The 22,018-nt window shown below is 50.9% G+C and overlaps 4 protein-coding genes; 2 read left to right on the forward strand and 2 right to left on the reverse strand.

Moving 5' to 3' along the window:
* The first annotated feature begins 856 nt into the window (after positions 1 to 856).
* On the forward strand, positions 857 to 2,206 carry CHC_T00009567001 (Putative glyoxalase). XM_005710050.1 is given in 3 exon segments: positions 857 to 1,358; positions 1,496 to 1,974; positions 1,975 to 2,206. The coding sequence occupies 2 exon segments, from the start codon at positions 857 to 859 to the stop codon at positions 1,972 to 1,974; spliced, it is 981 nt and encodes a 326-aa protein (XP_005710107.1). The 3' UTR covers positions 1,975 to 2,206.
* Positions 2,207 to 2,555: 349 nt separating this feature from the next.
* Positions 2,556 to 5,078, forward strand: CHC_T00009379001 (alpha-glucosidase). XM_005710051.1 is given in 2 exon segments: positions 2,556 to 2,588; positions 2,589 to 5,078. 1 exon segment carries the CDS (start codon positions 2,589 to 2,591, stop codon positions 5,076 to 5,078), a length of 2,490 nt encoding a protein of 829 aa, XP_005710108.1. The 5' UTR covers positions 2,556 to 2,588.
* A 75-nt stretch (positions 5,079 to 5,153) lies between these two features.
* CHC_T00009225001 (Xylulose Kinase) lies at positions 5,154 to 6,614 on the reverse strand. Its single transcript, XM_005710052.1, has one exon. The coding sequence runs from the start codon at positions 6,612 to 6,614 to the stop codon at positions 5,154 to 5,156; it is 1,461 nt and encodes a 486-aa protein (XP_005710109.1).
* An 8,699-nt stretch (positions 6,615 to 15,313) lies between these two features.
* Positions 15,314 to 17,418, reverse strand: CHC_T00010260001 (Vacuolar-type H+-ATPase, V1A subunit). The gene is made up of 3 exons (XM_005710053.1): positions 16,879 to 17,418; positions 16,454 to 16,731; positions 15,314 to 16,340 (listed from the first exon to the last, which is right to left on the reverse strand). Exons 1-3 carry the CDS (start codon positions 17,416 to 17,418, stop codon positions 15,314 to 15,316), a joined length of 1,845 nt encoding a protein of 614 aa, XP_005710110.1.
* Between the last annotated feature and the right edge of the window lie 4,600 nt (positions 17,419 to 22,018).

The following is a 22,018-nucleotide window of genomic DNA, read 5'->3' on the forward strand; positions in this document are numbered from 1 at the left end:
TGGGCGGCTCACCGCGGCCGGACCCCCCCCGCTCGCGGCGGGAAGGGACGCCCCTTCGCAAGACTTGCAGCTGCCCGCCATGGCGTTCGTCGCAAGTGCGGATCACGTGCCCCGCAGAGCCCCGCGCACACTGCCCGTGCTGAAGGGCGGCGGAAGGAGACCGCACGCGGAGAAGGCCGCCGCGGCCGTCATGCTGCAGACGCCGTCGTGAGGGGGCGGGCGTGAGGGCGGTCTATGTGTATAGTATTAAGTGAAAGGCATGCGGGGCGGGTGCTCCTACGAACGGTTGGGTTTCGACGCAGTGCGCAACGCCAAGAGGAAGCGGATTGGCAGGTTCGCATTGGTGCCAGTCGTGTAAACGCTGCAGACGCTTGGTGCGTGTTGTAATAGGTCTCTTGCTAGGTGATGCAACAATGTTTGTGTTGACATTTTTCGTGAGCTCTTGCTGAAGCCGAGAGGGAGGTACAATGTCTGACGCCAGAAGAGGCAGTGAGGAATACGGTACCTTTGCTGAGGTATCTTACTGTAGTTGTCGAATCCTTCAGCAAGAGTTGCGCCTGTGGAAGGAAGCTGGGTGCACTCGAGGTTCTGAGTTGCTCACGTCTGGGCAAAGGCGGTGCATGGGAGAGACGCCAGGCGGAAAGTGTTCTTTGGATAAGTCGTATTGGGATCCGGTATCGAACGAAGTCCGGCGAGGCACGAAGGATACGGCCGAATATTCTGTACAGTATATTTTTTTTGTTGAGATGATGATTTGCAGACCAATTATGCCGCTACTTGAGAACGAGCTCATTCCAATAGCACAGTATCCACACCCATTTTGGCACTGCACGATAAAAATACCCAATTCATAAAAATGCACAACGACAAGGGAGCTGCAGCGATGAAGGCTTACCGGTCTCATCAAACGTCCGCAACAACACCAAGCTTCATCGGTACTGGTATCGGAAGTATCTCCCGTCGAGTCCATATCGCAAGGCAGCCGTTAATCTCTCCTCGCCCCGTGCACCGCCACGCCCAACGATCTTTTCTCACCATGTCACAGAAGATGCTTCACGCCGTCTACCGCGTCGGAGACTTGGAGGCGACATCCAAGTTTCTCGAGGCCCTTGGCATGAAAAGGCTTCGCTATCGCGACGTGCCTTCTGAGAAATACTCAAACGCTTTCTTTGGCTATGGACCGGAGCAGAAGGGCGAGTATTTCAGTCTGGAATTGACCTACAACTACGGTGTTGACTCATATGATATCGGCACAGGCTTCGGGCACTTTGGTGTTGCCGTCGAGGACGCCAGTGCTGTTGTCGAGAGAGTACGTGAGGCAGGCTTCAAGGTATGCAGGGAGGTGGGACCGGTCAAAGGTAAGTTGAGCCGAGTCTGTTCATCATGTAGTATACAGAGGAGAATACCATGCGATTGGTTTTTTTTTTTTTTTGTCCGCGAGCTGTATTCGCAACGGCCGCTAACTAGAAAAACCACGTCGACTTTTTGTATGCAGGTGGCTCGACCGTGATCGCATTCGTGCAAGATCCAACGGGGTACAAATTTGAAGTCATCCAGAGGAAGCAGAGAGATCCCATGTGCCAAGTGATGCTTCGAGTGCGTGACTTAGACGCAACGATCAAGTTTTACGAGGCGATGGGTATGCGCCTTTTGCGAAAGAGAGAAAATGAACAATACAACTACACCCTGGCTTTCATGGGCTTTGCTGAGGAGAGTGACTCAACAGTCCTTGAACTTACTTACAACCACGGTGAAAATGAATACACAAGCGGCGATGGATACGCGCAGATTGCGGTGAGCACGCCAGATGTTTACGAGGCAGCTAAAAGATTTGAAGAAAACGGCATCGAGGTGGCCAGGAAACCGGGTCCAGTTCCCGGTATTGGCACTAAAATCACAGCTGTGCGCGACCCAGATGGATGGAAAACTGTACTTGTAGATGAGCAGGATTTTGAGAAAGAGTTCGACGAGTAGGAACAGCCCATTGACCGGCAACAGAGAGACTAAAAATTAGTAGAAAGAATGATCTTGAAGGAGACGCGATCAGCGTACTGCCAGCATACTGCGCGCATGGCAGGTCGTCGATATCTGGCATACCCAGATGATAAATGTATAAGAGGACGACAAGGCGATGTCGCCATATCTTGTTGATAACTTCAAGGTGAAGTAATAAAGCGAGCTTCTCGTGAGGGAAGCTGAGTTACGAGCCCGCAGCGCCAAGCTCTGAACACTGCGATTCGTTGCGATACTGAAATCCGCCTTTGGATATCGATATACATACTTCATGTTTCTGTCCCAAGATTGCGTTCTATGGCACCTTTCAGGCTCTCCAGTCTCAAAATTTGACATAAAATATGAGGCCCTCACGGATTGGGCTTGAAGGCCCGTGCCGTCTGGCTTGTGGATCCCGTGGTGGTGCCATCAATGCGTCCCACCATTCTTCTTCCCACAGGAATGAACACGATACGATAAAGTTGCACGTAAGCGCGCCCCGTCACCCACTTGCACCTTTCTGTCACTAGCAGCCGTCGTCCTCGCCGAGAGGCTGATGATGAATGTCAATTCCCAACATGCGCAGTCGATCGGTGATGTGCCAAGATGTACGAAACTTGATACTCTTGGTGTTTCTGGTTTGTCTCTTCCCCGTTTTCTGTCAGGCTACCCCGTCGCCGCGATGGGGCACGTTTCGTCCGCAGGCATTAATTTCTGCCCGAGCTGCTGTTCCTCATTCACCGCTTCTTGGTTTTATGTACCATCCGGCTTCGTCGCTGTCCATACGACATCTCGCCACTGACAACCACGACAAAATATCATCTTTCTCGTGGTCGCGGCATGACGGTCGATACTTTGGAGACCAGCATATTGTCGACAAGGATCTAAATATCAACATCACTACTCACTTCCAACATCATCCGAATCAGGAAGATGCCTGGGCGATCCGCGTTACGGCCGTGCCTATCGACTCAAGCCGGCCAACTGAGCCCATCTCACTCGTCTTTTACGCCACTGCAGGTCCTGATGACATTGATAAGGAGATTAACACGGTTAATATGGAGGACGCACCCCTGTGGGGAACGGTGGGCCTTGGTAGCGATATGCATGTCTCACGAGAGGGAATCGAAGGAGATGTCGTCCTTGAAGGCATTGCAGAGAGTGTTGGTGGAAGATACAAGGTTTTAGTCAAGGAGCCGGAGTTCGGATCTGTTTCTGATGTAGCTAGCGAGGTTCCTACCTCATTGACAGTCTCCAGAGCAAATAGTGCATCCGGGTCTCGGGCGTTTCTGCGCGCAAGGGGCGATATCCCAGAGATGAAGCGTTTGCCCGTTGATACTTTCCATGTTGCCTCGCTACCATCGGATCCAAAACTTGCTTGGGCCGTTGAAAAGGTCCTTGATCGTCTGCTACAGAAGTCTCGTGCAGCTGATCACAATGACCAATCATCTTCTCTCTATGTAATCAAGGATGCGGTGCAAAGAGACGGTCAGGGTGTGCTCGTACAGAGGCTTGTCGAAGCACCGTTCCAAATAGACGTGGCGTTTGCTCGCTCCGATGGGAGAACAGCCGAAGAAGTCGACAGTATTCTCACAAAAGATTTGGGTCATGAAGGCCTGCAGAATCTACTTGAAGCAAGCCGGAAGCGTTTCGATGCCAAATTTGATCGGGTGTTTGAGCTTGGTGCGAAAAACGTCTCGGTAGATGAACAAGCTTTTGCGAAAGCAGCTCTGTCAAATCTGCTTGGTGGAATTGGGTTCTTCTACGGAAGTTCTGTAGCTCAAGAGCAGAGAAGGAACCCAACGGGACAGGAGGTCTTACAATTCCTGGACGCAGTAGGCCTACTAACCGCCACCCCATCTCGCGCGTTGTTTCCAAGAGGTTTCTTATGGGATGAGGGCTTCCACCAGCTTGTTGTGCAGCGTTGGGATGAGAATCTGAGCCGTGAATGCATGGAATCATGGATGGGGGCCATTCAGGCTACTGGATGGATTCCCAGAGAACAAATTCTTGGACTAGAGGCAAGAAGCCGGTTTCCGGAACACGTGCAGCACCTCATGATTCAAAATCCGAAGGTCGCCAATCCTCCCACCATTCTCATGCCACTCCGTGTGCTCGCGTCCCTTTACCCTACCGGGGGTGAATCACGTCAGCAAGGCTCGGATGCCAGTTTCTCCACATCGAACAAGCGCCAAGACCACAGAAAGCAGGAGAATCGCTTCTCCGATTTCTCAAGGGACATGCTCAAGCAGGTGGTCCAATACTACTCCTGGCTAAAAAGGACTCAATCAGGACGGGAGCCGAACTCTTTCCGATGGCGCGGTAGGTCTGCCGAAACCAAGGCTCCTGAAGGATACCCACTGACGCTAGCCTCTGGGCTTGATGACTATCCACGGGCAGAAGTGCCAAGCGTGGACGAGAGACATGTCGACCTACACTGCTGGATGACTTGGGCTTCGGGGGCCCTCGCAAAGTTGTCGGAACGAGCTGGAAATAACGCGACGAGATTTTGGGAAGAGCATAATCATTTGCGCAAATCCTTGATAGATTTGCATGGCTCTCAACCAAACGACAATCAGAGTCGCGAAGATCTGTTGCTATGCGACTATGACGGATCCGAAAAGGTTTGCCACGAAGGTTACGTAACCATTTTGCCATTGGCGCTGGGCTTACTAGAACCCACAGATCTGCGGCTTGGTGCGATTTTGGACGCTCTAGAGGACCCAGGACTTCTCAGGGCACGAGCAGGCGTACGCTCACTTTCAAGGAAAGACGAATGGCATCGTAAAGGAGATGACTACTGGACAGGCTCAGTGTGGATGCCCTTCAATTTCCTCACACTTGCGGCATTGAGGACGAAGTACTCTATAGAAGACGGCCCATACAAAGAACGAGCGGCGAAGATACTAGAGGATCTGCAGCAGTCGGTTCTTCAAAATGCATTCAAAGTTTATTCGGAGACAGGTCAGTTGTGGGAGAACTATTCACCTGATGATGATGGATCCGGAAAATCGGGTCGCCAGTTCACCGGCTGGTCCTCCCTAATATTGCTCATGTATGCAGATATGTACGATGGCGTAACATAAAATCTACATCCTGCATCAGAGGATCCACGAGAAGCTTTGCCGATGCGTGGATTCGGTGAGCGGAAGACACCTCGGTCAACGCATTGACGCTTCGGTTCGATAGCGCTCACGCACGACTGACGCCGCCTCACCTTGGACCAGAGAGGGGGAAACCAATCGGCTTTCGTCCAATCTCCACAAACGCGTAAAGCGTGACGGCTCGTGACCGGTCAGGACACACGCAGCCTGGACAGCAGCACCTCGCGCAACGGTTTCGTCACTGGCGGGCCGTAGGATGTCGCGTTCCGCAAGTGAAGCAAATATGGCAGCGAATGCCTTAGACTTCGAACCACCACCGATCAAGAAGAAACGACCGTCAGCGGTGACGCCGTTTGCGATCAGGGCATCGACACCATCGAGAAGGCCGCAAGTGACGCCCTCGAAGGCGGCTCGCGCCATATCTGCGCGTTCCACCGAAGTGCGCAAACCCACGAGTGCTCCCGTCGCATCAGGACGATTTGGGGTCCGCTCGCCATCGAAGTACGGGACCAGGGTGAGTCCATTCGCACCCTGAGGCGCTGACAATGCCAACTCGTCAAGTCGTTCAAAGCTGACGCCTAAGAGTCGCCGGATCGACTCTGTGACCTTAGTAGCGTTGAGTGTGCAGACAAGCGGAAGAAAGTGCCCCGTCGCGTCAGCAAAGCCTGCGACGAGGCCCAGTTCATCATTGGTTCCAGTATCAGATACGGCATACGCCGTTCCTGATGTTCCGAGGGAAACGACCACGTCACCGGCACGCAGTCCAAGCCCGAGGGCCGCACACATGTTGTCACCACTGCCCGGCCCAGCGACGACATCAGAACTGAGCCCGAGAGCGAGCAGCTCGGGAGCAACTACGTTTCCAACAACCTCGAATGGACCGAGAACCTCGGGAAACTCGATCATGTCGGGAGATACCCCTGCGGCTTCGATCAGATCTGTCAAGTACTCCCCCGACTGTGCAGACCAGTAGCCAGTGCCCGACGCATCGCCTCTGTCGGTTCCCCAGCGACCGGTAAGCCTAAGATTCAAATAGTCATGGGGGAGTCCTACTCGTCGAACACGGAGTAGTGAATGGGGTTCATTTGCCGCTAGCCACGCAAGTTTCGTGACTGTGAAAGCGGGCGCCGGCAACGAGCCGACAGCAGAAGCCCACGTCGCGGGGCCGAGCTTTTCGATCATCGCCCTGCTTTGGGGCGCTGAGGTTGTATCGTTCCAAAGTTTCGCTGGCCGGACTGGATCATTGTTCCCATCAAGGGCCACAAAGCCGTGCTGCTGTCCCGAGATCGACACGGCTTTCACATCAGGAAGATGATGTTGAAGTTCTTCGAAGCAGCCAAGTAGCGCATTCCACCATGCACGGGGATCTTGCTCACTCTCTGGAGGGGTAGTCGCCGGATGTTGGCGTCTAGCTTGGGCAACTACAACCCCGGTATTGAGGTCTATCAGTTCCAGCTTGGTGGCACCAGTGCTCGAATCTACCCCGGCAACGAGACCGGTCCTTGTGAGGTTGGGCATGTCAGCGTGAAGCCGTGAAGAACGGCGGCCCAAAATGCTGCACCAGGGCGGCGAGGTCGAAGCGCTCGTGATTTCAAACCTTCTGCGGTCCGTTTGAGACTCAGCACACTGAACTGTTGTGGTATGATCAAGAATCACTTAGGGATCTCAGGAGACAAACAGCGATAGGGTTGATAAGATGCTTCTCGTCCTTGGAAATAGATCTTGAGACAGAATTTTTGGATCCAGAAGTTTTCTGGGCTACTCTTTGATGCACTTGCTATGAGAGGACAAGGAAGGGTATCGCGAGGCCAACGATTGGTGGGGGGGCAATTGAACGCGCTTCAAATTTTGTGCTCCCGAAATGTCTGACAGTTTATTGAAGCAGCGGCGCTTTGCCATCAGCTATTTACTACGGCTTTATCCAAAACCTTCCGTGGCAGAGCGTGGACTTTGCTCGGGAACGGACGAGATTTCAAAAACATTGTGTAAGGAAGTCTGACGAAGCCAACTCTCGAAAGCCGTCTAGCTGTGAGTCGATATTCTGATCGACTGGATGCATCAAGTAGGCCAACGAGTTTCTGTCCACCGGCAGCACCTCCACTGCCTCTCCGCTGGTAGATTCACATTGCACATCAAGAGACGACTTAGAGAGGCTCCACTCCTCTTCTTCAGTCGGATTGAGGCTTGCCACAACCAGGTCTTCCCTGTCTTCATGGGGATTGCCTGTAAGATCGCATTCCCCACTGGCGCACTTCCCGTAGAAACGTCCTTCAATGTTCTGAATGTCAGGGCCCAGTCCGCAGGTCTGCGTCTCACTTGGAATGGGATCGCAATGCGGGCTCACATATGAGTCAAGAGACCTCGAGCCATGAGGTCTCTCGTCTCCGAAGTTTGAGCTGTGGGTTATATCCTGATCACCTCCCAGCGGGTAGCTTGCTGTCGCGTGTGGGATCTCGCAAAGTTGCCCCGCTTCTTCCTCATTTTTGTCGACACTATTCCTTTCGGATGCCTCTTGATCCACTGCTGGTTGGATTTGAATATCCGAATCCGAGGGGGCGTCACATATCTCCGCAGTCTTCTTCTTAATAGCCGCGAGCGTCGTCACCGGTCCAGGAATGAACACTATTTCGTGGTCGCTGTGTTTTTTTCTAGCATGATAGTTCAGACTGCTCTTCCACACAAACTGTAAATCAAGTTGGTATCGCGGTTAGTTCAAGGAGATTACGAAGCGTAGTTGGGGTAAAGGAGAAGTGAATTGAGAGTATGTACTTACGTCATGACCACAAAGGGTGCAGTGGTATCTCTTGTCCCCCGTATGAATCTTTGCGAACAAAATGCAAAGAATTCACCAAAGAGTTGGTGACCCGTCAGCACCAAAAAAATAAAGGAACGTCACGCGGAGATATGTTTTTGAAAGAACATCAGCATGTTCAGTATTGCGGGTTAGATGGATGGGGTACGTACTCGAAGGTGGGCCATAAGGTTGGCCTTCTTTGAAAAGGAACGGTGGCACTCGTTGCACACGGGCCTCTCATTTTTCGCCGGGGCGCTTGCCCCGGCAGGTCGCGTTCTGTGATGCGGACGGGGCCGTTTCGTGGATGATTGGCGACTCTTGTACATGTTGCGGAGAGCAAGAGCAAGGAATTTAACTGCGAGGAGAAGATGGGGTGCTGGGATCGAAGATGCACGGTTGAGGGTGAGTTGAGCAAAAGATGTCCGCACTTACTAAACACATCAAGTCGTGGGCCCTGTTTGCGGGCTTATAACACCCCCAGAGCGAAGGAAATTTACAAATGGAGAACAAACGAGACATGGTTGCCGGGGAGGATTTGCGTTCCCTACAACCCGTCCCCCGCGTGGGGCTCCCAGGAGACGGGCAGTGGGGACGGCGAGGGAGCAAGTGTGGTGGAAATTGTTATAATGTACAGTGTGAAAATGGTAGGAACGGGGTGTTTGTAAGCGTTGTACAGCTATTTGACATATTAAAGAGGGCTACTGTCTGTGATGTGTTGAAATTCAAAGTAGCTTAACAATAGGTTGGACTGTCCTCTTTCTCGGTAAGAGGGAAGTCATCTGTCAAGGGCAAGCTAAATGTACAGGCATTTAGGATAGGGGTCATACATGCAGTACGAGCAACCTGGGAAGCGTATCATGAGGAGGTTGGGTGAGGACATCCATTGACCAAGAAGTACTGTAGTTATGCGAAGTACAGAGACGTAAAGTCAATTTTGGCCAAGCGGAGGTTTTTCCTACTGTTGTCTCTTTTGAGACGAAGGTGTGATCCGGGGAGCAAAACAGGAGCGGGTGTGCGGCAAAACGCGGTGTGCCAATAGAGAAGGCAGAAGATACATATATATACGATACAATGTATCGGATACATATATATATACGAAGGAAAGAATACATTTGGCTGTTCCACGCTCGATCGCAAAGCCACTCGCCGTTGGCAACAGCTTTTCTTCGGTACGTGCGTGCACGTGCCCGCAAGTGTGGAACCGTGTGCTGTAAATTACTCTTCTGGCGCGAGGCGGCGCCCAATTTTAGATCTGGCGTACAGTACTGAAGAGCAGAAACGATTGGTCAGAGCCCACTGTACACACTAGACGCAGGACGGACGGAAGCATAAAACGAGGCGCCAGTGCTGTATTCCAGTCGCCAGTCGCATTATCAATGCATTTACCACGCGTTTTGCCGCACACCCGCTCCTGTTTTGCTCCGGGTCTTTTACAACCAGGGAGAACCCGGCAAAACGCGTTTACTGTATCAATAAATGCATTGATACAGTAATGCGACTGGCGACTGGAATACAGCACTGGCGCCTTGTTTTATGCTTCCGTCCGTCCTGCGTCTAGTGTGTACAGTGGGCTCTGACCAATCGTTTCTGCTCTTCAGTACTGTACGCCAGATCTAAAATTGGGCGCCGCCTCGCGCCAGAAGAGTAATTTACAGCACACGGTTCCACACTTGCGGGCACGTGCACGCACGTACCGAAGAAAAGCTGTTGCCAACGGCGAGTGGCTTTGCGATCGAGCGTGGAACAGCCAAATGTATTCTTTCCTTCGTATATACATCTTCTGCCTTCTCTATTGGCGTATCGTACTTCTATCACTTCACACATCTGCTTCGAGCTTTCTTGGGGGTGCGCACACTCCAGTATGACTGCAGTATAACTTGCTCGCCAGCGACAGTACACAGTATCCTTCGAGCTTTCTTGGGGGTGCGCACACTCCAGTATAACTTGCTCCCCAGCTACAGTACACAGTATGCTTCTGAACGGATCACCAGTGGCGCTATTGTTGTGCGATCGGCGCTTTGCCACGAATGTGGACGTCCACACGCACGACAATACGCACATCTGTCGGCTCGCCCTGGAGCTTTTCTCACGGCGCGAGCTGGGGTGCGTTCACTGCCAAGGAGGGACGACTGGCATCGCAAGGGAGATTAATAGTCGACAGGCACGGTGTGGACGCATTAACGTAAAAATTAACAAGTGATCGCTACGGACTTGTGAAGGGAACACTGCTAGCGAGAGTGGAACTGTAAAATGCCTTGAAAGAGTCAACTATATTCGAGTGTCGCTATACTGTCTCGAGAATTTTGAACTGCCGTACTGTACATATCGTCAAAGTATGATCAGTCAAGCGGGAGAACACCGCAACATCACGAAGACAAAGGAAACTGCCGCACCGTACACTTTTTTTGCACTGTTGTGCTCATGTCAAAAATAGAGCAACTTTCAGTTTCCCTCCTGTTTGTGAAAGCGTCAGAGACACCTCACCTCGATCTAAATGAATTCAGTACCCCTGCGACGACTAAAAACTTCCACGGGATAGGATACAAAAGTTTACTAAGCGTTACTGAGCTAGCCTGGGTGGATGCTTCTAGAGTCTTCCGCCGAAAATAGGTGTAATCAATCAATAGGGTGCGTGTAAGACAGTTAGGCAAGATCCTCCACATCGCGGAATGCGGCCGTCAACTCATCTCGCACGGCATTAGTTTTAGCCATTACGGCCTCCTCTCCCTCCGCCGGTTCAAGGAACTTCATGCTGCTTAGCTTGTACAGCAAGTCGCTCATGTGCTCTTTGATCAATGAAAAAGTCACCTTACTTTCGGAGGATGCAGTTGCCTCTATCACGTTGCTAGAAAGTCGTCAAGTCGTTCATAGCTGACGCCTAAGAGTCGCCGGATCGACTCTGTGACCTTAGTAGCGTTGAGTGTGCAGAAAAGCGGAAGAAAGTGCCCCGACGCGTCAGCAAAGCCTGCGACGAGGCACGACGTGATTGTGAAAGCGGGTGTCAGCAACGAGCCGACAGCAGAAGCCCACGCCGCGGGGCCGAGCTTTTCGATCATCGCCCTGCTTTGGGGCGCTGAGGTTGTATCGTTCCAAAGTTTCGCTGGCCGGACTGGATCATTGTTCCCATCAAGGGCCACAAAGCCGTGCTGCTGTCCCGAGATCGACACGGCTTTCACATCAGGAAGATGATGTTGAAGTTCTTCGAAGCAGCCAAGTAGCGCATTCCACCATGCACGGGGATCTTGCTCACTCTCTGGAGGGGTAGTCGCTGGATGTTGGCGTCTAGCTTGGGCAACTACAACCCCGGTATTGAGGTCTATCAGTTCCAGCTTGGTGGCACCAGTGCTCGAATCTACCCCGGCTACGAGACCGGTCCTTGTGAGTTTGGGCATGTCAGCGTGAAGCCGTGAAGAACGGCGGCCCAAAATGCTGCACCAGGGCGGCGAAGGTCGAAGCGCTCGTGATTTCAAACCTTCTGCGGTCCGTTTGAGACTCAGCACACTGAACTGTGGTGGTATGATCGAGAATCACTTAGGGATCTCAGGAGACAAACAGCGATAGGGTTGATAAGATGCTTCTCGTCCTTGGAAATAGATCTTGAGACAGAATTTTTGGATCCAGAAGTTTTCTGGGCTACTCTTTGATGCATTTGCTATGAGAGGACAAGGAAGGGTATCGCGAGGCCAACGATTGGTGGGGGGGCAATATAACGCGCTTCAAATTTTGTGCTCCCGAAATGTCTGACAGTTTATTGAAGCAGCGGCGCTTTGCCATCAGCTATTTACTACGGCTTTATCCAAAACCTTCCGTGGCAGAGCGTGGACTTTGCTCGGGAACGGACGAGATTTCAAAAACATTGTGTAAGGAAGTCTGACGAAGCCAACTCTCGAAAGCCGTCTAGCTGTGAGTCGATATTCTGATCGACTGGATGCATCAAGTAGGCCAACGAGTTTCTGTCCACCGGCAGCACCTCCACTGCCTCTCCGCTGGTAGATTCACATTGCACATCAAGAGACGACTTAGAGAGGCTCCACTCCTCTTCTTCAGTCGGATTGAGGCCTGCCACAACCAGGTCTTCCCTGTCTTCATGGGGATTGCCTGTAAGATCGCATTCCCCACTGGCGCACTTCCCGTAGAAACGTCCTTCAATGTTCTGAATGTCAGGGCCCAGTCCGCAGGTCTGCGTCTCACTTGGAATGGGATCGCAATGCGGGCTCACATATGAGTCAAGAGACCTCGAGCCATGAGGTCTCTCGTCTCCGAAGTTTGAGCTGTGGGTTATATCCTGATCACCTCCCAGCGGGTAGCTTGCTGTCGCGTGTGGGATCTCGCAAAGTTGCCCCGCTTCTTCCTCATTTTTGTCGACACTATTCCTTTCGGATGCCTCTTGATCCACTGCTGGTTGGATTTGAATATCCGAATCCGAGGGGGCGTCACATATCTCCGCAGTCTTCTTCTTAATAGCCGCGAGCGTCGTCACCGGTCCAGGAATGAACACTATTTCGTGGTCGCTGTGTTTTTTTCTAGCATGATAGTTCAGACTGCTCTTCCACACAAACTGTAAATCAAGTTGGTATCGCGGTTAGTTCAAGGAGATTACGAAGCGTAGTTGGGGTAAAGGAGAAGTGAATTGAGAGTGTGTACTTACGTCATGGCCACAAAGGGTGCAGTGGTATCTCTTGTCCCCCGTATGAATCTTTGCGAACAAAATGCAAAGAGTTCACCAAAGAGTTGGTGACCCGTCAGCACCAAAAAAATAAAGGAACGTCACGCGGAGATATGTTTTTGAAAGAACATCAGCATGTTCAGTATTGCGGGTTAGATGGATGGGGTACGTACTCGAAGGTGGGCCATAAGGTTGGCCTTCTTTGAAAACGAACGGTGGCACTCGTTGCACACGGGCCTCTCATTTTTCGCCGGGGCGCTTGCCCCGGCAGGTCGCGTTCTTTGATGCGGACGGGGCCGTTTCGTGGATGATTGGCGACTCTTGTACATGTCGTGGAGAGCAAGAGCAAGGGATTGAACTGCGAGGAGAAGATGGGGTGCTGGGATCGAAGATGCACGGTTGAGGGTGAGTTGAGCAAAAGATGTCCGCACTTACTAAACACATCAAGTCGTGGGCCCTGTTTGCGGGCTTATAACACCCCCAGAGCGAAGGAAATTTACAAATGGAGAACAAACGAGACATAGCTGCCGGGGAGGATTTGCGTTCCCTACAACCCGTCCCCCGCGGGGGGCCCCAGGAGACGGGCAGTGGGCACGACGAGGGAGCAAGTGTGGTGGAAATTGTTACAATGTATTGAGTGAAAATGGTAGGAACGGGGTGTTTGTAAGCGTTGTACAGCTATTTGACATATTAAAGAGGGCTACTGTCTGTGATGTGTTGAAATTCAAAGTAGCTTAACAATAGGTTGGACTGTCCTCTTTTCACGATAAGAGGGAGGTCATCTGTCAAGGGCAAGCTAAATGTACAGGCATTTAGGATAGGGGTCATGCATGCAGTACGAGCAACCTGGGAAGCGTATCATGAGGTGGTTGGGTGAGGACAAATGGACAGTGATGACGCACTCTTCTAATAGATGTTGACCAAGAAGTAGTTATGCGAGGTACAGAGACGTAAAGTCAATTTTGGCCAAGCGGAGGTTTTTCCTACTGTCGTCTCTTTTGAGATGAAGGTGTGATCCGGGGAGCAAAACAGGAGCGGGTGTGCGGCAAAACGCGTGGTAAATGCATTGATACAGTAATGCGACTGGCGACTGGAATACAGCACTGGCGCCTCGTTTTATGCTTCCGTCCGTCCTGCGTTTATTGTGTACAGTGGGCTCTGACCAATCGTTTCTGCTCTTCAGTACTGTACGCCAGATCTAAAATTGGGCGCCGCCTCGCGCCAGAAGAGTAATTTACAGCACACGGTTCCACACTTGCGGGCACGTGCACGCATGTACGGAAGAAAAGCTGTTGTCAAAGGCGAGTGCCTTGCGATCGAGCGTGGAACAGCCAAATGTATTCTTTCCTTCGTATATATATATGTATCCGATACATTGTATCGTATATATATGTATCTTCTGCCTTCTCTATTGGCACACCGTACTGTACACATGTCACAAGTCCGTAGCGATCACTTGTTAATTTTTCCGTTACAGTGGGGCCTACGCATTAGTGCTGTTTTTTGTGCCACCCTCCCAATAGTGCAGGCCCAGCGCACGAACACGAAAAGTGCCGCGTGTCATACGGTTCCGGCTGTCATGCTTCCACCGATGCCATGGATGTTTTTTGGAGACGGTTCAGGTGGTGCAGGATCCGCCTGAAATGCAATCAAGTGATAAAGATAAGAGCGCAGAAAATGCAATAGAAAAAAAACTATACCCCATGTCGTCGAGATCGCGAAACTGTTTGGAGAGCTGGAACTTTTGGCGACTAAGTGCCAAGTTCCAGACGCTCTATCGAATCTAAGGTCTGCAAAGCGCGCACTTCTCACTGCGAAACACGACAGAGAACCAACGCGGAGCAAGCAGGCGTTAATTACCGAGTGTATGCAGACAGATGTGACGACTTCACTTACTAATGCCGTCTCCCAATAGTGCACATTTTTGGGGTCTCGCATGGGGGCGGCACTAATGCGTAGGCCGCACTGTAGTGCGTCCACACGGTGCCTGTCGACTATTATTCCCCCTTGCGATGCCAGTCGTCCCTCCTTGGCAGCGAACGCACCCCAGCTCGCGCCGTGAGGAAAGCTCCAGGGTGAGCCGACAGATCTGCGTATTGTTGTGAGAGTGGACGTCCACACTCGCGGCAATGCGCCGATTTCACAACAACCACTGGTGATCCGTTCAGAAGCATACTGTGTACTGTAGCTGGGGAGCAAGTTATACTGCAGTCATACTGGAGTGTGCGCACCCCCAATAAAGCTCGAAGCTGAGGTGAAGTCACAGACATGTCTGTACTGTCTGTGACTTCACCTCTGCTTCGAGCTTTCTTGGGGGTGCGCTGTGAAGGGAACACTGCCAACGAGAGTGGAACTGAAAAATGCCTTGAAAGAGTCAACTATATTCGAGTTTCGCTCTACATACTGTCTCGAGAATTCTCAACGGCCGTACTGTACACATCGTCAAAGTATGATCAGTTAAGCGGGAGAACACCGCAACATCACGAAGACAAAGGACACTACCGCACCGTACACTTTTTTTGCACTGTTGTGCGCATGTCAAGATTAGAGCAACTTTCAGTTTCCCTCCTGTTTGTGAAAGCGTCAGAGACACCTCACCTCGATCTAAATGAATTCAGTACCCCTGCGACGACTAAAAACTTCCACGGGGTAAGAAACAAAAGTTTACTAAGCGTTACTGAGCTAGCCTGGGTGGATGCTTCTAGAGTCTTCCGCCGAAAATAGGTGTAATCAATCAATAGGGTGCGTGTAAGACAGTTAGGCAAGATCCTCCACATCGCGGAATGCGGCCGTCAACTCATCTCGCACGGCATCAATTTTAGCCATCACGGCCTCCTCTCCCTCCGCCGGTTCAAGGAACTTCATGCTGCTTAGCTTGTACAGCAAGTCGCTCATGTGCTCTTTGATCAATGAAAAAGTCACCTTACTTTCGGAGGATGCAGTTGCCTCTATCACGTTGTTAGAAAGAGTGTAAAAGTGAATGATGTTTCTCGCCATCCCAACAGATTTGTAGAACGGGCAATATCGATCATAGCTTGTGAAGGAATTCTGTGCAAGATAATCTTCGCGAATGATCTTTGCCGCTTCGAGTGTGACCTTGTCACTCTCAGCAAGTGAATCTTTTCCGACAAGCTGCACGATTTCCATCAGATCATCCTCCTTCTGCAAAATTTCACGAATAGATTGTTGCAAGAAAACAAATTCCGGATGGTTGGCCTCGTAGTACGACTCAAGCGCTTTTTGGTACTTGGAGTACGAGATCAACCAATTAACTGACGGGAAATGTTTGCGCTGTGCAAGCTTCTTGTCCAGACCCCAGAACACTTGTACGATACCAAGGGTGGCGCTCGTAACAGGATCAGAAAAGTCTCCACCTGGGGGAGATACGGCGCCAACAATTGTAATAGAACCTTCCCGGTCTGGACCTCCAATGCATGTCACCTTACCAGCTCGCTCATAGAAAGACGCAAGGCGTGCAGCAAGATACGCGGGGTACCCAGAATCAGCAGGCATTTCAGCGAGACGACCAGAAATCTCACGGAGTGCTTCAGCCCATCGAGAAGTAGAATCCGCCATCATAGCTACGTTCATACCCATGTCGCGGAAGTATTCTGAGATCGTAATACCGGTGTAGATCGACGCTTCGCGAGCAGCCACAGGCATGTTGGACGTGTTCGCGACAAGCAATGTACGATTCATGATAGATACATCCTTGTCATCAACCTTGATGGTCAGCTCCGGGAAATCCTTCAGGACTTCAGCCATTTCATTTCCTCTCTCCCCGCTGCATAGATTGAACATAACACAGAAGGTGACGGCATTTCGTTAGAAAACAATACATCAAACGACTCAAACTAAGCCAGCGCACTGCACGATAGAAAACAAGGGCCGACATACCATCCAACGTAAACAATGCAATCAGAGTTGGAGAACTTCGAGAGAGCTTGGGAAATGACAGTCTTTCCGCAACCGAACGCGCCCGGGATTGCGCAGGTCCCGCCCTGGACAGAAGGGAAGAGGGCATCTAAGACTCTCTGTCCGGTTAGAAGTGGGGTGTTGGCACGCAACTTCTCAGTCACCGGGCGCGGCTCACGAACAGGCCACTTCTGGATCATGTTGTAGCTCTTCTCGACTCCGTTAAACTCAATCTTGATCATGGTTTCCTCAATGGTATACTGTTATCGCACAAACAAATCACATTTCAAAAAGTGGATGAGATAGTGGTTAGAGTGTGATGCCTGTGAGAAGCGAAATCTAGGGAACAGACCACACTAGTGCATAGAACATCCAAGGGTGGTAATGAAGGGCGAACTGCAGCTTACGGATCCAGCGGAAGCAAGCCACGTCACGGTACCCATCTGATTCGGCGGTACCATGAGCTTGTGGACTAGGAGAGCGGTCTCGGGAATGGTACCAAAAACGTCACCGGCAGTGACATGATCGCCGATGTCAATCTCCGAGTTCGGAGTGAATTCCCACTGCTTTGTGCGATCGAGAGCAGGGACGGAGATACCTCTTGGGATGAACATGTCTTGAGTGAACTCGGCGATCTTCTGGAGCGGGCGCTGGACACCATCGAAAATGTTTCCAAGCAGACCTGGTCCAAGCTCGACTGAAAGTGGAGCAGCAGTTCTTTCAACAGGATCGCCAACTGTGAGACCGGCTGTCTCCTCATAGACCTGGATAGTAGCCGAGGATCCAGTGAGGCGAATAATCTCACCGAGCAACTTGAGGTTGCCGACAGCGACAAGCTCGTACATGGCGGCACCATCCATCTCATCGGCCGTCACAACTGGTCCTGCGACCTGACGGACGACGCCCTTCTTGACAGTGCCGAGGTCATCGGATCCGCCTCGTCCCATGATGTATTATGGGTTGCTGATGTGAACGAAATGCGCGAGAAGGAGTGTGAAGTTGGCAGCTGCGGCGGCAACAGGAGTGAGAGGGCGGAACGGTGCAGGTCAGCAGGTGGGAAGTGCTGAGGGAGGGGGTGGGTTAGATGAAGAACCCGTTGTCCGGTAATGAGAGGGAGCTAGCTACGGGGTATAGAAATGGGGACCACTCCAACGGATGAGGATGAAGGGATGGGGAAAAGGGAAGGTTGCGTAGGACGGCAAAGCAATGACGCTACCGCTCTGGACGCGGGGCTCGAACAATTGGCTCCATGCAGCGCATCCTTGGCCAGCGGCTCTGGGCACTACAGTGGGGGGGCGTAGAAGGCCCGTTCGCCAAGCCCACGTTACACCAGGTGTCCAAACATTTACTTTCAACTCTTTTTTCAGTTCAAATTTTGGGCCATTTGGTACACATATGCCACGTTGCAGAAATGACAGTCTATCTTCTCGCACCGCATATAAACTGTTGACGTGTTTTTGCCGAACCGACACTTGCTCTCCTTTCTCACCCTGGTTATCAAAATGCAATAGAAATCTAACGCAAGGGAAGGATTAGAAAGAAAATTCTATCGAATGGAACAAGACTCCAAGGAAGAATAACTATGAATGCCCGATAAAAACTATGAGGAAATCTATATTTAATGTCAGGATAATGGAAACATGAGACAGTGTGTTGCTTTATGCACAAGGGGTAACTTTTATGGCTCAGACTTGGATCAAATTCTGTCCTTAGATAGAAATGAAACGAGTCAAGTACTCGAGTAAATAGCACGCTACGCTCTCGGGGTATGAATGCTGTTAAAGCTAATGAAGACAACATCTAATACTACCTCAACTTATTGGATACACGCTCCTGCCACAAATAAAATATGGCTAAGGACTACCGTTCTAAAAAAATAGAATCAATCTGTTTGAGATCTATCCCCTACTAGAATCATGACTCAGATGGGTAACTGCGATTGTTGTGATCATTCTGACACTTGATTTCAATTACTCTCACCTCACTCGAAACCCCTTGAAGAAAGCTCAACCCGCTCATCGAACGCTTCATAAAAGAAATCTGCGATTCTGCAGAGAATAGAAATTTGCAGTAATTCGTCCAGAGTTGTGCTATAGTATGTGACTGCTCTGATGGGTATGATGGCAATTACAGTCATTCAAGACCCCCTGGATTAAAAAAACTACTAGAATGTGCCTCCAGAACAGGAGTGTATTTAAAAGAATAACTTTTCGTCGAAGCAAGGTTGCGATTTTTCACGAGAAGATCAGGCTAATGTTTAAAATAGACGTCATGCTAACAACACACTTAGATACCCGCAAACCGAGAGCACAGCATCCCGAAATGGCCGATGGTACCTCTAGTCGTCTGGTTTGTAGTCTAGCGAAAATGGGCTGAGGTCAGGAGGTATGGTACACTCAAAAGCGTCCTCAAAGAATGATGCGGTGGTTGCACATGTGTGGTGAACAAATTCGAGGCATTCGCTTCAAGATCCGTGAGATGCTGTCAATGAACAGCACTTTGTTTCAAGGGAAATCGCATTTACGCGACTATAGAGGCGGTTCTGTGGCCCACAGCAGCGTTTTTGAACTATATTGGCGAGCCGCCGTGTTCTTGTTTCTATCCAATCGTCCATCAAAGTTCGGCCTCCCTCGTTGCTCGCTCTTATAACGACCACAATCAAAGTGGTGTTCTTGTGATTCAGAGATATCAGCCGTTGCCTCTGAAAATATGCTGTTCTCAGGAGATTTGATGTTCGATATGTTGCATCTGTCCACGCTGGGAAGACGCTGCACACAGTACCCTTGGTACTGCAGTATTCTGTATTAAAATCCGTGACAAGAGTTCCGCCGCCACCAGATGAAAAGTGAAGCGGAAGAACTTAAGCGATCACCCTACACTCTTCTTCCTCTACAGCATAGTACATAGCTTCGCAAGGCGCATGATTCTCGTTTTTCTTCGTCCATTGACCTCCACCACAACCACAGTATTTTCCGTCTTTCTCACTCATCTACTCCCACATCGCCGGGCTATTTCCTTTTCATATCTTTACTTCTTCTCCTTTGTGTTCACCTTCCTCTCCTCTGCTTTATGTCTTTCTCATTACGTGCAGTGCAGACAGGGATTCCAAAATAGGATGCACCTGCCGTTTCACGACACCAATGAGTGCCAGCAAGGACGCTCAAATTCCGATTAGCAGACAAACATGGCCAGGTTCTCTAGCGTCTACAGTACGTATGTGGCAAATGAGCCCAGTTTTTCGTCGGGCTTTTGCAATTCGAATATCACATTTTTTGGCCCGGATGAATTTGGGGAAATGCGTTGCTGTTTGCCGTTGCGAGGGATCTATTTTAGAAACGAGTCTCCAACCACATTGCAAGCGACAAACTGACATAAAGTACAATTCATGATGCATTGGGAGGCGGCGGGGGAATTCTTCAAGCCTTGCGGGAGCCTGACGTACGGCCAATTGCACTATCAAACCCCTTACCGCGAATTGATTATAATACTTCAATATGGACACCTTCATATCGGACATATTTATCGAGAATCACAGGCCCGGGATCGAATATGGTCACGTTAACGAGATGTTCACCATGGTGGGAGAAGTGAATGCTCAGCTCACTGGTTTGGGTACCATTCAACAGCGATTCTTCGACATGCGCCAGCAGATGACATATCTTGGCGCGTCGAGCGGCAAATTGTTTGATGGGGTATGTGACTACAGTGGGTTCAACATCGGCATGTTAACGCCCCAGGGGGACGTCAGTATGAAGCAGGTCTTAAACCCAGTACGCACTTGGACTGGTGTGCCGTCCAGCAACATTGGCGTGATCACGAATCAACTGATGCGATGTTCCTGAGGCGACAACCAAGTTGCTTTAATGGTTAATCTCATGAGGTTCGGGATGTTACTCAAGCTGAAGGAGAACGATTTGGGCAGTGCATCTACGCTTAAGGGTGAGATCGATATTTACAACGACGGCCATGTATCTATCGATCTAAATACCATGAACGAAGAGTTTGGCACAGCTGAGCCGGAGGAGGCGACGTTCCTGCCTGTGCCACGCGAAAAGGAGGCTAGAGTTTCTTTGATCATCAGAGACAACTACTTGATAGACGATGATGCTGTAGTCGTCAACGCAATGGGGCTAGCGGAGGAGGAGTGCATGATCTTATATTTCATGATGTGCAAGTGGCGGCGATCTACGAGGTATTTGCTCGATTTTGACTTGCCTGTACTAACCGACCGGACAGTGGTGTTCCGCACGGACAATACATTTACCACGAACGAATGGTTGGAGAAGTACTTCCAGAATGATCTCATGGGGGCACAAGTGCAGACGACGTTCACTAGCAAGGCAGTGCTTTCAACACTCAGAGCATACGTGGAGATCAACAGGCTGCACGAACAGTTTAGTGTAGCCTCGACTATACTGGCGGGAGTTTCATGCTCGATGTTTGCTGATAATGTTGAGGGGCTAGCTCATGTAGTCATGCGTAGGGAAGTGCGTCTACCGCGGTTCCGTAGCTGCCGGGGGCGTGTTCCAGAGATTGTCTCTGACATGCCTGCCTGCCTTACTGGCGGCGGGATTAGAGAGTTCGAGAATGTGACTTCTAACTATGAACGGTACTTGCTGGCTTGTGTGATCTACACTCAGGCTTATCAAACAGGGATGTTCATTAGAGTGATGAGATACCATAACGAGGATTGGCCAGAAGACATTCACTCAACGAGGGGAGAGTTAGTCCGGCCTGCACAGCAAATGTCACTACTTGCAGCGGAAACGGTCCGGAAGTATGTACCAGTGACGAGCGAATCAGCAGGATATACCTACGTGCCGGGTTATTCTGAACCCAGAGGAGTAACGGGCCTGGTGTTGAAAACCAGAGCAGGGCAAACGCGCCAAAGTGGCTACAAGATGGTCGAAAGTGCGACTGAGCCGGGCAAGTTTGACATTGATGTGCAAGTGTTGGGAGCGCCTGGTGTCCCAGTGATGATACTGCCAGTTACAGCCTTGGGTGACAACAACCCATACGCGCTGAAAGTTAAAGTCAGTCACGAGGACTTCGAAAAGTCTAGGTTCAGGTCTACTGCCAAGCTTGTGACAGCATGGAACTACGCATGGATGGCTGGAGTCAGCGGGTATGACTGTAAGATATCTGGCTTTGCTTGCATCGGCCCGGAACGCTACTACGTGGGCAACGGCACGCAGTGGACGCACGCACTGCTGAGAGCCTCACACGAGGAAGACCCGACAGCAAGAATTGACGACATAAGATCACGGGACAATCCTTTCCTAAGGATGGCCTGTGTCCACGAGTACCATAACAGAGACAGCGTCGAGATGAAGATGACAATCAGAACACGAGGCACGCAGGTTGAGGGGCACAGGGGTATGAGGTCAGTATCCGAAGTGGGGGGGCGTACGTCGTGGTCTATGCAACTGCCACTACGGTCAGAAGTGGGCGAACCGAGGGCTATTCGCCGCAGAGTCTACCGCACTGCGCAGGGTTTTCGCTTTGTAAGCCCTGCAGAGGCTGGATGAAGCCCGGAGGAGGTGAGAC

Source organism: Chondrus crispus, genomic scaffold (assembly GCF_000350225.1).
Source record: "Chondrus crispus Stackhouse genomic scaffold, scaffold_522, whole genome shotgun sequence".
In the NCBI taxonomy this organism is placed as follows: Eukaryota; Rhodophyta; class Florideophyceae; order Gigartinales; family Gigartinaceae; genus Chondrus; species Chondrus crispus.